We start from the raw sequence: 16,995 nt of genomic DNA, 5'->3' as shown, positions 1-16,995 counted from the left end.
TATACATTGTCATATATAAACAAGTAGAAATTAGTTGAACATCACAAAATATCCATATTTGAATGTTTATGAATATTTGAATATGTATTTAAGAATTTTTAAAGCTAAATAGCCCTTGCAAAGATTCCCAAGGTCAAGAAAAATACTTTGTTCATATTTTGATCAAAATAAATCTATTCAAATTTTTTCACAGTAAAATTATAGGAAGTAGAATCTCTTACACTTGAATTATAATCTAATTTGTGAGATAAATGGTAGTAACTAACCACATCCTATTCTTTTTGGCCTCAATGACCATGTACCAAATGAATGAATGCAAGTAATTGTGTATAATAACTGTGCTAGAAGAATATATATTCTAATGAACTCTCCCCTGAGTCAACACTAGGAAGAGATGGCCCTGAATAAACTTATTTTTTTTTGTCTGTTTGTTTATTCATTTAGCATAAGGCTGAGAATTGCAAAAGAAATGTAAGGCATGGATGTAGAAAGATCTGAGGGCTGCTTTCAGTCTCTCACTGCTTTCAGTAACTAGAGTGTTTCCTATAATAGGCCCGATAAATTTTATAGAAGAATACATTATATCTTTGAAAAAAATGGACTTTTGGAAAGCTAAATCTAGATGGTATGAACCAAGATATTGATGGGTTGGGTGCATCTGGATCAGAAAAATGAGTAAAAACATGTCTGAATTGCTTTTAGAGGAGGTAAACTAACTGGATTATTAACTGGGATTAAGGATTTTATCCTGCCTCTGATTTTAAGATATTCAATATACATTTTATATTGATTTACAAATCTACATACTCTAAGATTACCTCTCCCTCTCAAGAGAGACAATAATATAAGAAAAACCCAGGTTGCAAAAACTCTGTGTTTCATTTTGCTAATTCAGAGAATACACACTCGTTTTCCTTGGCCATGTTGAAAGCCAATTCCTGTCAATATATCAGGTTAGTTCTTAGCAACCAAGAAGTAAAATACTTAACTATAGTGCTGAGTTCCACTAGCTCTCATTACGTGTATAACATAATTTAATATAATATATAATTATAAAATATATAAAAATATAAATATATAATATAAAATGTATATATATGTGTACATATATATGTATGTAAAAAAGCAAAATAAAAATTTAAAACAAAACCAAATGCATAAATTCCTTTCTTTTCTCAAATGTGTGAGTTTTTCTTCGGACATCTAATGTTTTGAATGTTAAAACTGTAGGACATATTGAAACTACAAAGTGTGAAGTATAATATGAATATACAATTGGGTCAGTGCTCTTTTGTTAAGGTTATTTTGTTCCTCTCACTGACAATTCATCTTCTTAACGGACCAGACTACTAACACTTCTGAGAAAAAGTAGTTGTGATCACAATTCTGAGGCTGTAAAAGGGCACATGTCTCAAGGAGGTTGGAAGTATCACAGTTTGAACCTGACCACAGGGCTGCAGAGATCAAGAGCGGATGAGGAAAGTAATCAGTGTAGCTGCAGAGGGAGCCTCCACAGAACTCTGATTTTGAAAGGATGTCACAAGGCATTACAGATACTCCAAATATACATCTTGAGTCGTAGAACTGCAGCTACATTTCTATAGTCTTTCTTCACTGCACACAGCAGTGTTTTTTAGAAGGGATTGATTTTAACCTAATTTTACAGAAGAAATTGCAACTCAGCGAGAATAAGTGATGACATTAGATCATACAGCTTGTAAAGGATGAACTCAAACCCAGGCTGGTCCAGTCCACTTTGACTCCTCATGGAGGGAAATACACACACACACACACACACACACACACACACACACTCACACTGCATGTGTATTATATACATATCCATATACATAAACTATTTATGTATCATCTAACTAAACAGTGTATATATGATACTAGATTGGGTCTAGAAGTTAAATGCTAAGGCATTAAAATCAAAACCATCTGAGGCAATAATTGGCAACAATACTTTAGTTAATGCTACAAAGGAGCAAGCCCTTGGTTTAGAACCTTGATTTGGTACAATGCAGATGGCGGTCTTTGAGAAAGCAAAGCTCTTCTACTCCCTTTTATAGCTTCTTTCTTGTCTAGATGAATGGCATTTCTCTTGCACTGAAAAGGGAAGGATAATGAAGACATCATCAGTACACTCAAGACTTTTTATGACATGACTTGGAACGATTCTGGTAAAACTGTATCCATATCTCCTAGGAATGTCTAAACAAGGATGGGAAACAAAATCACCTTTGGAAGTATGGAGGTGGGAAAGCATAGTTATAATTTCAAAACCATGGAATAAAATTTGTTTTGTCAACTGTAGGCTGGATAGGCCACAATTCTTGGTGAGAATCCCAAGGAGATATACTCCTTTATGTGATATTTTTACTTTAAATTTACCTGATTTTTAAAGTAAGATAGGAAGTATTACAGATTACTCAGTAAGTACAGTATGGTATGATCAGGAAGAAAAAAGTTCCCTACCCAAATACGGCATCTTGTTACATTTGATCATCTTGCTTCCGGGGCTGTTGCTTGTCATTTAAAAAAGGATTTCAAGGATAGTTGTTCAGTCCTTTGAAAAGGATGAGACAGTTTTTACTATTCTCCATAGTAATGGGACATACTGAGGATGAAGTGAAAACCACAGCGGGGCATGAACTCCCCTCTCTAGAGCAAGTTGGAGCCCAGATGGAAGACCAGCTGGTAACTTAGGGCCATCCTTGGTAGTTTCCCAAAGGGGTTACTTAGGTCTCCGTAAATGGGCAGAAATTCCAGGGGCAGCTGATATTCATAGGTTAGGAAACCAAGTTTTTGTTTTCTAGAAAGATTACCCACAGAGAGCAGGATCCAAGAGACCAGGTGGGACTTAAGATAGAGGCTTTGCAAACATGGAGCAGCATATCCCAATATTAAGCAAACCTCAGGTGCTAGGGACTAACTCCCAGCTATAACTTGGTGTCACATGTGAGACCAGCATTTGACAGCAGGATCCCTCAATCCCCAGTCTGGAAGCATAAATAATTCAAAGCAATGAGAAGAACCATGAGAGACTCTGAACTATAGAAAACAAACTGAGGTTTGATGGAGGGGAGTTTGGGAGTTGGGGTAACTGGGTGATGGGTATTAAGGAGAGCATGGGATGTAATGAGTACTGGGTGTTATACACAACTGATAAATTATTGAACACTATATCTGAAACAAATGATGTATTATATATTGGCTAATTGAATTTAAATAAAATTTGAAAATTAAAAATAAAATAAAATAAAAAACAAAGCAATCCTCTCATTCTTCCCCACATAGAAGTAAGGTTTTTGAAATATTACCTGGATCAATCTGAATAGAGGGGATGAACTTGATTCTCAACCAAACAAGAGCAATCAGTGCTTCCATGAAAAGCCATGAAGTCTATGCACTACACAAAAGGGAGTGTCATTCACCATCTGCAGTGTGCATGGACTCATCTCCGAAATCCTACATAATCAGAAGCATTTGGAGGAGGGGGAGGAAGGGCTGTTGACAATAACCATTAGGAATTAATCTGAGATAAGAATAAGTCACATTGATTTATTTGAGAACCAATATGGAGAAAGCAAGAACCATAGGCTACCATTTTGTTAGCAGTTCAAAATGAAAATGAAAGAAATTAAAGACTTTTGTCTCTCTTCCTCCTCATCTGTGCAATTCTGGCTCCTGCCCTTTCCTTCTGGAGTTGGAGAGAGGCACTTTATATAGTCAACATAAAGCTTTATGTTGGTAATTTTGTGAACATAATTTGCAGCCAATAATCAAATTGTCCCTTGTTGCTTTTTTTCCCCCCAATGGATGGTTTCGTTGTGATCTGCAATTCCCTGTGGTGCCTTAAGCCAGTGGAATAAAGGAGTTTAGGAGATGTGATATATTTTAACATATATATTTAAAATTTTTATTATAGAAAATACATCTGATATATTTCACCTTCACAGCTGGTTGGTATTGTAAAGAGAAAATATTTGGTGAGTGACAATATTATAGGTTACTTCCCAGGAGCCAGTAGTTAGTAAGCTCACATGAACCTCAGAAATGCTGTTTTATCTTTTTCTTTTTTTCTTTAACCATCTAGGTTGCATGTACAAACCAGTATCCTCACAGTGAACCTTGAGGTCTATGAGCAACAATTTTGTCCAGAGGGAGCCTGTTACATGAAACCTGTCATTGTACAGTTGCAGCTGGCAGACAGTTACATTACCAGATAACTTACCACAAGTTAATTTTCAAATTAGCAATTGCTGCCACATATGGCTTTGTTTAAAAGGCTGACTTAACTACAAACAAGTATTTGTTTGAAAGGGGGTAGTTTATAGCATGGGAGAATGTATCATGATTCATAAAATGCCATTTGTGCATAATGTAAGTTGAATTATGCTCAGATTTCACTTGGTTGCTTCCAGCCAGTTGTCTGCCACAAATACTGAGCAATTTGACAAAACAATACCCTCAAACACCACCCAGTGAAATAACTCAGGTTTTCATGAGTAGAAAGGGAACAGATCATATATAAAATTAGCAAGGGGTCAGTATGAGGAATCTGTTCTCTAAATCCTCATGGAACGAGGACCATAAATTTCAGAGCTATTTGATTAGCATGTAGGGATCATGGTAGACACATCACACAGGTGACAACAGTGACATACACCAGTCATTTGTACTCTAAAGGGAGCATTTAAGTATTAATTTTCAATGCCCTGTAGGCATATACATTAGCTCCAACCTCTCCTCTGGGGTCAAAAATATCAACTGAAAAGTGAGGAAATAAAATATTTTATGTAGCCCTTTTACACATTAAAGTTTCATAGAATGTTTCACAGGCAATTATAGCCTTTATTACTCTGACACATCCAGTTAAATGAAACAACCATTTGCAACCAATAGGTTGTTACTATTTTTACAAGGCACCTACTCCATCAGAATGGCAGGGAAGGGAAGATATCTCAAATGCAGAACTTTAGACATTAAAGTTTTTTAATTATATGTTGCCCTGTAGTTAGAGTCCATGGCATACCTTAATCCAAACTGGAATAACAAAAAGAAACTCATATCATACCATTTGGGTATGAAGCACAATTTTGAAGTCATATAAAGCTCCCAGTTTCAATCCAATCAACTAGTATACGTTAGACACAAAAGACTTCAAGAGGTAAAAAGTAGAGGAAATTTAAGTGTTTGCTATTTCCTGCAAATTTTTGTCTTAAACACTGTTTTTAAGTGCTTTTCATATGTGTCAACTTGTTCAGCTGTCACAACAGCCCAGTGATTACTCCCCCCATTTAACAGATGAAAGAACTGAGGCTCAAAGATGTCAAGTAATTAAGTCACACCACTAGGGTGTAATTTCCTTGTATCATTAAATAAATTCTGTAATCATATGTCACTCACCTACTGATTAAAGTCTCACTTGTGAATTGCAATAGAGGAATCAAATGTAAGCCTATCTGTAGAATTTACTGATTAAACAGAGGCCAAAATAGGACTTGAGGTCACTATGACTGTGCTCTAGGGTATAGGTATTAGAATTTTCACAGAGAAAATGGCTTGTTCCTTCCTCGAACTCATTTTCGATAAGAAGCATGTAGTGATCAAAGGAGATATTTTATGATTAGCCCTTCACATGGCTACAAAGAAGTTTGAAAAAAATAAAAAATCTATATTTTGTTTGAATTCCTCCAAAATGTAAACAACCAGAAAAACGAAATACATGTTTTTCTCTACAATTGAGCATGCCCCAAAAAGCTCAAGAAAGAAGATAAATGTCTAAATAGGGGTGACAGCTCTAAGTGCCTTTGAAGCTTTGGAAAAGTCTTGCGTCACAAAAGGACTCTTAAATTTGCACAGCTGGTTCTTATTCAACACCTAATCACACTTCCCTGCCCTCAGCAGGCCTATGAGGTTTCTCTCTCACTCAATTATTAGCCACTGCTGAAATGACATTTTCGAAATTTAGAAATGTGATGAGACTAAGTAGAACCCATCCCCATGAGGCATTTCACTCGTGGGTCACCAAGAACTAGGAGTTGGCTTGCAAAATTGGCTAAGGAAAACAAGCAAGTGTTCTCAGAATTCACAAAATTAAACTCCTATTGTGGAATAAGTTTTTTTTTTTTCATCCTTGGGTTATTTTTCACATTATTCTGGGTGGTGCCAGTGGTAATAGTGGTGATAGATCAAGAGCAGGGCAGCCATGTTTGAAGTTTTATGGTAGCTATTCTTTGTTCATAGTAGCTGTAGCAACTGTACTACTTACAGTAACAGCAATAATAATTTATTTTAATGTCACAATCATAGAAGAATCAAGAATTATAATTATAGTTTTTACATATTCACAGATTCTTCCCTATTTTTACTTACTTCCATGGGAACAATGTGAGACTTCATCTTTGAAATTTCGGAAATTATAATTCTGAAAAACTTTTTCCTGATGAAAGGAAGCAGCAGTTAAGGAGTTAAGAATTAGGTATCTGAAATCATTAGTGGTCCTGCATTTTGCAACTCTGTCTTCCTGGGAATTACTGCTGCTTTTCTTAGTCTTGCCTTGGAAAATTAATTTTATATTGATTCACAGTTATCATACTGCCATGAATTACTGCCCCCCCCATTCTTCTTTAAATCAAATGAAATTTCTTCTGTTAGTACATGGAGAATAGAGAAATAACTATCCAGAGCCACGGTCCCTTACAGAACATTCTCAGAGTATAATTTAATCTTTTCCTTACAGGATTTTTGTAGCCACCTTAATTGTGAAATTATAAAGGCATGCTGATGAGAGAAGAAAAATAAATCGTAGGTCCTGAAAAGTAGTTATTCTTCATCTTGATAATTTTAAGGATGTAATAATTGGCTTTGAACATTGATGGTGATTCTGAAAATTTACAGGGAAATAAAATAAAAACAGTGACTTTATCATCCGATCTTACTATCTTTTAGTACACCTGAGCTATGTGAAATTGCAAATGTACAAAATTCTGCTCCAAGATATAGGGAATTTATCTTAAAAGATATTACTTGGCATTTAAGAAACAAGATATAATCAATGATTAAAATACATGGTAAAGATTTCACTAGTTAAAAAATATACTTTTAAAGGTGAATACGTAAAATTCAATTATGCCCTTGATGAAAAATGAAAAGCAAATCAAGGGAAAGAAGACACTGCTAAAAAAAGAAAGAAATTCATTTCAAAGTAAATAACTGCAGATTTAAATTTCTAATAACTTACCTAGAAATTATAACTGAAAATTTGAAATTATAAGACAACAATACACCAATGAAAGCTTTATTCAGACCATAAAGTAAGGTCACAGAAGCTTTACCACAATTTTGTGGTTTTTAAAAATCTTGCTTCTTTTATTCATTAATTCTTATGCAAATAGAAAAATGATCTATAGTAGTCCTAGGTGTTTAGTAAGCTTGTGATTGCCTAAACATTACATTACAATTGTATTATCACAAATAATTTGTTTTGGGTTTTATTTTATAATATTGAGTGTGTGTGTGCATGTGTGTGTGCCTGTTTACATATATGTTCTTAATTTTGCATTTTTTTAAAGAATTTATTTATTTATTCATGAGAGTCACACAGAGAGAGAGAGAGAGAGAGAGGCAGAGACACAGGCAGAGGGAGAACCAGGCCCCATGCAGGGAGCCCAACGTGGGACTCGATCCCAGGCCTCCAGGTTCAGGCCCTGGGCTGAAGGCGGCGCTAAACCGCTGAGCCACCCGGGCTGCCCTAATTTTGCATTTCTTAGATTAATATTAAAATTAGTTATCATTCTCTGAGCTGACTCTCCTTTTAGAAAGCTAAAGACTTTGGAGGCAAGAAGGCAGTGCGGGATTAACAATTTTCTATGGATAATCCACAAAATAAATAAAGCCAGTGTAGCTAATCGGAAGTGAATAGGGTTGTAACATAGGAACTATTGAAAGTTAATTCAATATGAAGTTCTTTATAGTTAATTCTCTCTCGTTATCCAACCACTAGAATAGGCTGTAATTGATAACGCTCTAAACAGAGAGGCATTTGTGCATTATCAATGTTTTGCCATTTTATCTGCAACATGTAACATTTTTCTTCTTGATAGAATGCTACTTTTATTAAAACTCAGAAATGTACAAGCTTTTCCCATGGGTGTTTAACATTCTTTCAATTTTGAAAGTAAAGTCCAGATCATTTTCTGCATTTTAGTGTTAAAGGTATCCATGTGCGGATTCTAAAGTGACCCAAACTGAGATTACAGTTTGGGAAATGCAATTAAACTCCATGAAAATGCAATTAAACATCATGAAGATGCATTCATTTGTAAAAAGGACTTGCATATTCAGCAAGTGTTAAAATAACAAGAGATTAATAATGGCAGATTGAATATTTGAATTACTTACCATACCCTAATAGGGTTTTTAGCCTAATAATCTCTTCCAGAAAATAGCCACTTTTCCCACAATTAAAATTGTACACATTCTAGATTTCTGATTTACCAGTCTGTGAAGTACTACAGGATTATGAGACTTTTGTCACTTAATCCAGACCTGACTATTGTTGATTGGACATTAAGACATTAATTATGTTCCTTTTTGTAGCTACTATATATATTTATTTTCAAAATGTGACTACAATTAAGTTGGAGGTATGATAATTAAAATTTTATCTGGGATTTTCCTTAACGTATTTCCTATTTTTGCAATGACAGGTTTCATATACACCGGAGAAGTTGTACATCGAATGCTAACAGCCACACAGTACATAGCACCTTTAATGGCAAATTTTGATCCCAGTGTATCCAGAAATTCAACAGTCAGATATTTTGATAATGGTATGTATTGGTTAGCCTATTCCTTACTGAATGTGTAATTTTAAACATTGATCATCAGATTCACATTAATATTTTGTAACCTTTTTTGGTAAACTGGATTATAAAATGCTTAATGCAAATACCTTGTGATGACAAATATTACACTGTAACTATAATATGTATATTGAAATATATGGTCAAAAGTCACTCGTTTATTCATTCACTCATTTGTTCATTGAACAATTGTTTATTAACACCTGGTAGGCATTATAATAAATGAGTTGCTGTAAACGACATCGCAAACAAAGCTGATACATTTATTTGATGCTATTTGCAGTAAGTCATTAGTGTTAAAAATATTTAAAAAGAACAATTTGTTATCTTCAAATAGAGGTAAGAGGCATAATGCACTGATATTAAATTTCTAAAACTTAGGAACCATATAAACCATAGGATAAATACACCTTTTAAAAAAAGAATGTAGTGGATGATTAAAATGCGCTTACAAAAATCAAGTTCTTCGACTTTAAAATAGGAAATAGAGCCTACCAAGGTTTATCAAGTATACTGACAACAGTATATCCCTGTTATGTCTTTTGGGGACATATAAGATAGAGAAAACCTGGACTATATGACAAAATGCTATTCAAATCTAAGTAAAATTTTAAGGTTCTGAAGATAAATGTATTTTCATGTCTGTACCTTATGAAAGTCTGTAACTTTGGTAGAGAAAATAGGCAAAGAAAAGTTTGTTTTGAAAAAATAAAGAGAAAAATTTCTGTACTCTATAATACAGAAGTAGTATTTATTTGCCCAAATGACAATTTCATCTTTTAAAATAATGGAGCTATTTGGTGTGAACAGTTATTTCTACTCTTACCTCAAAGACCGAGAAAGAAATTCAGTAGTGGGTGGTATAGACTTAATAGTCACAGTAGCATTGGGGAAATGTGATCATTTTGCTAAAAGTAATCTTTTGACCAGTGTGATGAAGCCCTTATACAGGTCACAATAGCAAATGAAATAGGAAGATAAACATAGATATACACTCAGAGAAACACATTCCAAACAACATGAATGACACTAGAGTATGTTCCAGTATTAAGTAACTGCAAATGTTAGCCATAGTAAGTACCCTTTCCTATTATTTTAAGAACTATTATACTCTATCCTCCTTAAAAAAATTAATGAGATGCTAATGCCAAGGATGTATGAATAGATTGTAAGGGTACTTGAGACAGAATTACAGCCAGAAACTTCCCTGAAGCTTATTCCCATAACCTTCCTGGCAATCACTTTGGTAAATAGGAAACGATGTGATGAAAGTTGATTCTTTTCTGAGTGCTGTCACTTACTAGGTGATGTTGGAGACAAACACTCATGGGCACAGGATTCTGATGACAGAGATTTCATAATATTAGCATCAAAATCATAAAGCATAATAAATAGTCTCTTGTCTCTCCCTCCATATACTCTCTTGTATACCACATTCCTAGGTAGCTCTTAACATTTGAATGTTACTTTAATATGAATGACTTTTTTAAATTGATGTATGCTACTCCAACTGGACACTAAATTCTCTGAACACAAGGACTATGACTATGAGAAATCATCTTATCTTCAGTACCTGACAGAGGAACTCAATACACAGTAGGTCTTCCATAATTATTCAGTGAATGAATAAATTTTTTTGAATAAATTTTTAAATATTAAATATGTAGGGTAGTTTTTAATTCTGAAAACTGTAAAAATACTCAGGACTTAATGTATTTTACTTTATTGAATAAATATTTCTGTTTAATGACTAATGGGAGTATTGAGTTCCCACTATATGACAGTAAAAACTGTAGTTTATTGTTTTTATTTAATTAAGTGAATGAAACACTTTTGAAATTTTTTTTAATTTTTATTTATTTATGATAGTCACACAGAGAGAGAGAGAGAGAGAGAGGCAGAGACACAGGCAGAGGGAGAAGCAGGCTCCATGCACCGGGAGCCCGACGTGGGATTCGATCCCGGGTCTCCAGGATCGCGCCCTGGGCCAAAGGCAGGCGCCAAACTGTTGCGTCACCCAGGGATCCCCACTTTTGAAATATTATAAGGCTACTCACAACATCCTTTTACACAGTACCAACTTATGGAAATATTTCCAACTTTGATTAGTTAGTATCACTGAAAGAATGCTTAAGGACAGGAAATTCAACATTTTAGGAAAGCAAAATTTCTCTAAAAGAGACAGCAGCAGTTCATAAAACTGCTTCCAGTATATTTCTATAAATATTAAGACATTAGATTTTAAAACGAGGTGATGCTTCCAGATGTTATAGGCAGCCTAGATGATCAGTGAAATCTAAGTGAGCCACAGAATAGTAATGCATGAAAACTAGTAAAGTTATAAAAAATGTCATAGAAAAATAATTTGATGATTTATAAATAGCTAATTAGAAAGTATAAATCTTGCTAATGATCAGAAGTCTGGGCATAGAATCAGAAAATTTGGAATTGACAGTGACCTAAAGTGGCACCAGTTCATCCTACTTGCCTGTTTTTATTTTGGAAATGAAAACCGGCATCCATTACTGATCAGATAACTTGATTATGGTTCAATAAACACCACAGGGATGCTCAGTTCCAACTGCTTAGTTCCAATAAGCACATAGTATGGTGTAGGAACGCATGTGATATATGAGCTTAAATAACAACTTCATCTTTGAGGTAAAGAACAGAGTCACTAGATTTTGTGCTGACAGTGAAAGAAAAGGTGTAGAGTTGTCAGTCATACAAGGTAATAATTTGACATATGTATACATTGCAACAGGATTCCCACTGTGAAGTTAATTAACGCATTCATCATTTCACATATTTACCTTTTTTATTTTTTTTTTTCCTGGCTAGAACATTTGTTTTACTCTCTGAACATTTCAGGATTAGAAGCTATAGTTACCATGTTATATATTGGAGCTTCAGACCTTATTTGTAGTGTAAATTAAAATTTGTGCGCTTTCACCAACCTCTTCCTATTTTCTTCATCCCCTAGGTCCTGGGAACCAATACTCTAAAATCTATTTCTATGAGACCAACTGTGTTTTGTTTTAAGTTCCACTTATAAGTGATGCTACGCAGTTTTTCTTTTTCTCTGTTTGGCTTATTTCACTTAGCATAAAGCTCCCCAGATTCATTTATGTTGTCACAGAGGCACAATTTCACTCTTTTTAATGCTGAATGATATTCCTGTGTGTGTGTGTGTGTGTGTGTGTGTGTGTGTGTGATCTATTCATCTGTAGATAAACAATTAGGTTGTTTCCATATTTGGCTAGTACGTGTAATGCTGCAATGAACAAGAAAGTACAGAGATCTCTTTGAGAATTGATTCTGTTTCCTTCAGTATATACCCTGTGGTGGGATTCTTAGATCCTACTGTAGTTCTATTTCTAGTTTCTTGAGGAAACTCCATACTGTCCTCCATAGTGACCATGCCGATTTACATTTCCAGCACACTACATGGTTTTCCTGTTCTCCACATCCTCTCTAGCGTTTATTATCTCTTCTCTTTTGGACAACAGACAGCATAACAGGTGTGAGGCGATATCTCATTGTGCTTTTGATTTGTATTCCCTTCATGACTGGTGTTGTTGAGCACCTTCTCACATACCTGTTGGCCATTTCTTTATCATCTTTAGAAAAATAGCTGCTTAGATCCTTTGCCCATTTTTTCTTTGTTTACTACTTACTTATATCAGCTCATTGTATATTTTGAATATTAATATATTATTGGATATGTGGTCTGCAAATACTTTTTTCCCATTCCATAGGCTGCCTTTTCATTTTGTTGGTTTCCTTTGTTGTACAGACTTTTTGTTTGACATAGTCCAACATGTTATTTTTGCTCTTGTTGCCTTACTTTTGGTGTCAAATAAAAAAAAATAATAATTACTGATACATACCAAGGAGCTTAACCTCTGTTTTTTTTTTTTCCAGGAGTTTTATGGTTGCAGGTCTTACAATCAAGTTTTAAATCTATTTTGAGTTTATTTTTGTGTATAGTGATTTAGGGATTCAGTTTCACTTTTTTGCATGTGGCTATCCCCTTTTCCCAACGCAACTTATTGAAGACACTATCCTTTCCCCATTGTTATATTCTTGGCTTCTTTATTTAAAATTAATTGACCACTTAAAAACAGGTTTATTTCTGGGCTATCATGTTCTGTTGATCTAGGTGTCTTGTTATGCCAATACCATACTGTCATGATTACTAAAGTTTTGAAAGCAGGAAGTGTGATGGTATCAGTTTTGTTTTTCTTTTTCAAAATTGCTTAGCTATTTGGAATCTTTCAGGTTTCCATACAAATTTTAGGATTCTGTTTTATATAGATGAAAAATGTTATTAGAATTTTTGTAAGGATTCCATTGAATCTGTAGATTGCTTTGGATGATATGACATTTTAACAATATTAATTCTTCCAGTCAATGAATATGGAATATTTTTTACAGTATTTGTGTCTCCTCAATTTCTATCATCAATATCTTGTAGTTTTCAACATACAGATCTTTCATATTCTTGTTTAATTTATTCCTAAATATTTCTTTTTGTTTTTGAACCCATTGTAAGCAGCATTCTTTTCTTAATTTCTCTTACTGATGGTTCTTTGTTAGTCTGTAGAAAATCAACTGATTTTTGTATATTGATTTTGTATCTTGCAACTTACTGAATTTGCTTACTATTTCTAATAGTTTTTTGGTGGAGTTTTTAGGGTTTTCTGTATATGATTTCATGTCATCTGCAAACAGAGGCAATTTTACCTCTTTTTTTCCACTTTGGATTTCTTTTATTTCTTTTTCTTGACTAATTTCTGTGGCTAGTACTTCCAATACAATGTTGAATAAAAATAGTGAGAGTGGGCATCCTTGTCTTTTTTCCTGATCTCAGGGGAAAATCTTTCCACTTTTCACTCTTAAGAATAATGTTAGCAGGGATGCCTGGGTGGCTCAGTGGTTGAGCGTCAGCCTTCTGCTCAGTATGTGATCCTGGAGTCCCAGGATCGAGTTCCACATCAGGCTCCCTGCATGGAGCCTGCTTCTCCCTCTGCCTGAGTCTCTGCCTCAATCTCTCTCTCTCTCTCTCTCTTTCTCTCTCATGAATGAATGAATGAATAAATAAATAACCAAATAAATAAACAAATAAAATCTTTAAAAAAGAAAAAGAATAATGTTAGCTACAGGCTTGTCATACACGGACTTTGTTATGTTAAGACACATTCTATATATAATTTGTTAAGCATTCTGTTCATGAAAGGGTATAGAATTTTGTTACATGCTCTTTCTGCATCTATTTGGATAATTATATAATTTTATCCTTCATTTTATTACTGTGTTGTATCACATTGCTTGTTATGTGTATGTTGAATTATCTTTGCAACCTGGGAATAAATCCAGCTTGATTATAGTATATAATCCTTTTAATGTACTATTGAATTTGGTTTGCTAATACTTTGTTGAGGACTTTTGGATCTATGTTCATCAGGAATATTTTTATGTAAGTTTCTTTTCTTGTAATGTCCTCATCTGCTTTGGTATCAATACTGACCTTGTGAAATAAATTTAGAAGTGTTTCCCTTCTACTTTTTGAAAGAATTTAAAAAGGATTGCTACTAATTCATTTTTTAAATGTTTGCTAGAACTCCCCAGTGAGGCCATCTAATCCTGGACTTCTCTTTTTCCTAATTACTAATTCAATCTCCTTACTAGTAATTGTTCAGTTTTTCTATTTCATCATGATTCGGTCTTGATTAGTGGTATGTTTCTAGGAATTTATATATTTCTTATAAGTTGTCTAATTTGTTGGCATATAATTGTTCACAGCAGTTTCTGATAATCCTCTAGTACTTCTGTGCTATCAGTAGTCATGTCTCCTTTTTCATTTCTGATTTTGAGTCTTTTTTTCTTAATCTAGTTAAAATTTCATCAATTTTTTATATTAAAAAAGCAGTTCTTTATTTCATTGATCTTTTCTATTTTCTTTTTAGTCTCCATTTCATTTATTACTGCTGTGATCTTTGTTATTTCTTTCTGCTAACTTTGGACTCAGTTTGCTCTTCTTTTCTCTAGTTCCTTAAGGTGTAAAGTTAGGTTGTTGTTTTTTTTTTTTTTTTTGAGATCTTTTTTTCTTAGTAAAAGCATTTATGACTATACATTTTCCTCTTAGAATTGCTTTTGCTGCATCCCATAAATTTTGATATGATGTGTTTCCATTTTCATTTGTCTCAAGATATTTTTGGAATTCTCTTTTGATTTCTTCTTTGCTCATTGATTATTCAGGAAAAATGTTTTTTAATCTCCACATATTTGTGAATTTTCATTTTCCTTCTGCTTTTAACTTCTAGTTTCATATCACTTTGGTCAAAAATGTGCATGATATAATTTTAATTTTTGTACATTTGTTACAACTTGTCCTGTGCACAAACATATGATCTGTCCTGGAGAATGTCCCATGTGCACTTGAGTAGAATGCATATTCTCCTAGTATTGTATGACATATTCTGTGTATTTCTGTTAGGTCTATCTAGTCTAACAGGTAGCTTAATCCCAATGTTTCCATATTCATTTTCTGACCAGATGATCTGTCCATTGTTGAAAGTGGGATATGAAGTTCCCTACTGTTACTGCATTGCTGTTTATTTCTGCCTTCACATCTGTTAATCTTTGCTTTATATATTTTGCTTTTCTGATGGGTGCATAAATTTTTATAATTGTTATATCCTCTTGATGAATTGACCCATTTATCATTACATAATAACCTAGTTTGTCTCTTGTTACAGGTTTTAGCTTAAAGTCTATAATGTCTGATATAATTCTGTCTACCTCTGCTTTCTTTTGGTTTCCATTTGCATGGAATATGGTCTTCCATAATTTGACTTTCAGTCTACATGTGTCCTTAAAACTAAAGTGTGTCCTCTTATAACCAGCATATGAAACAGTCTTTTTTATTATCTTTATCTCTTCACCCACTCTGTGTCTTTTTTTTTACACTCTATGATTTTGATTGGAGAATTTAAATCCATCTACATTTAAAGTAACTATAAATTGGTATGGATTTACAGTTGTTATTCTAGTAGTTGTTTTCTGGCTATTTTGTATTTCCTTTTTTCCTATCTTCTCTTGCTCTTTTCCTCTGTGACTTGATCATTTTCTGTAGCTGTATGCTTAAATGCTTAGATTCCTTCTACTTTATCTTTTGTGTATTTACTATGGTTTTTTGTTTTGTGGTTACCATGAACCTTATATAAAACATGTTTATATCTATTTTTAAGCCAACAACTAACTCAAACTCATACGTTAGCTCCCTATTTTTATACCACATTCTATGTTTTTGATGTCCCAATTTATAGCTTTTTATATAGTGTATCCATTAACAAATTATTATAGTTATTTTTTATAATTTTCTCTTTTAACCTTTATACATGAGTTATAAGTGATTTACCCATCGCCATTACAATATTAGAGTATTCTGAATTTAACTATAGTCACCCCCAGTGACTTTTATATTTTCATATAATTCCTATTCATATAATTCCAAAATCCATACAGTTCCTATTCCTATAATTCATATTACTTACTCATTTCCTTTCATTTCAGCTTAAAGAACTCCCTTTAATATTTTTTTTTTATAAGACTGGGCTAGTGGTGATGAATTCCTTTAGTTTTTGCTTGTGTGAAAAACTCCATTTCTCTGCCAATTCTGGAGGACAGCTGTTTTTGGTAGAGTATTCTTGGTTGGCTGTTTTTTCCTCTCTATCAAAACTTTGAATAGCTCATCCTATTCACTCTGGCCTTCAAGGTTTCTGCTGAAAAATCTTCTCATTGTCTTATGGGGGTTCCTTTGTAAGTAGTAAGTTGCTTTTATCTTGCTGCTTTTTTTTTAATTTAAAGATTTTATTTATTTATTCGTGAGAGACAGAGAGAGACAGAGAGAGAGAGAGAGAGAGAGAGAGAGAGAGGCAGAGACACAGGCAGAGGGAGAAGCAGGCTCCATGCAGGGAGCCTGACTTGGGACTCGATCCCAGGTCTCCAGGATCACACCTGGGCTAAAGGCAACACTAAACTGCTGAGCCACCCAGGCTGCCCTCTCTTTCTGGTTTTAAGATTCTTTATTTGTTTTCAACTTGTTATGGTTTAA

General features: G+C 33.9%; 1 protein-coding gene across 5 annotated transcripts in view; it reads left to right on the top strand.

The window, feature by feature from the left end:
- PLXDC2 (plexin domain containing 2) overlaps window positions 1-16,995 on the top strand; it is a 510,869-nt gene that overhangs the window by 351,976 nt on the left and 141,898 nt on the right. For all 5 annotated transcript variants that reach the window (XM_025464029.3, XM_049097150.1, XM_025464027.3 and 2 more), the window contains one exon: window positions 8,721-8,843. In XM_025464029.3, coding sequence (XP_025319814.1) covers window positions 8,721-8,843 — 123 coding nt within the window. The remainder of the gene's footprint in view (window positions 1-8,720; window positions 8,844-16,995) is intronic.

This window comes from Canis lupus, chromosome 2 (assembly GCF_003254725.2).
Source record: "Canis lupus dingo isolate Sandy chromosome 2, ASM325472v2, whole genome shotgun sequence".
Lineage (NCBI taxonomy): Eukaryota > Metazoa > Chordata > Mammalia > Carnivora > Canidae > Canis > Canis lupus.
The sequence above is the reverse complement of the archived record's forward strand: the minus strand, read 5'-3'. Positions and strand labels throughout refer to the sequence as shown.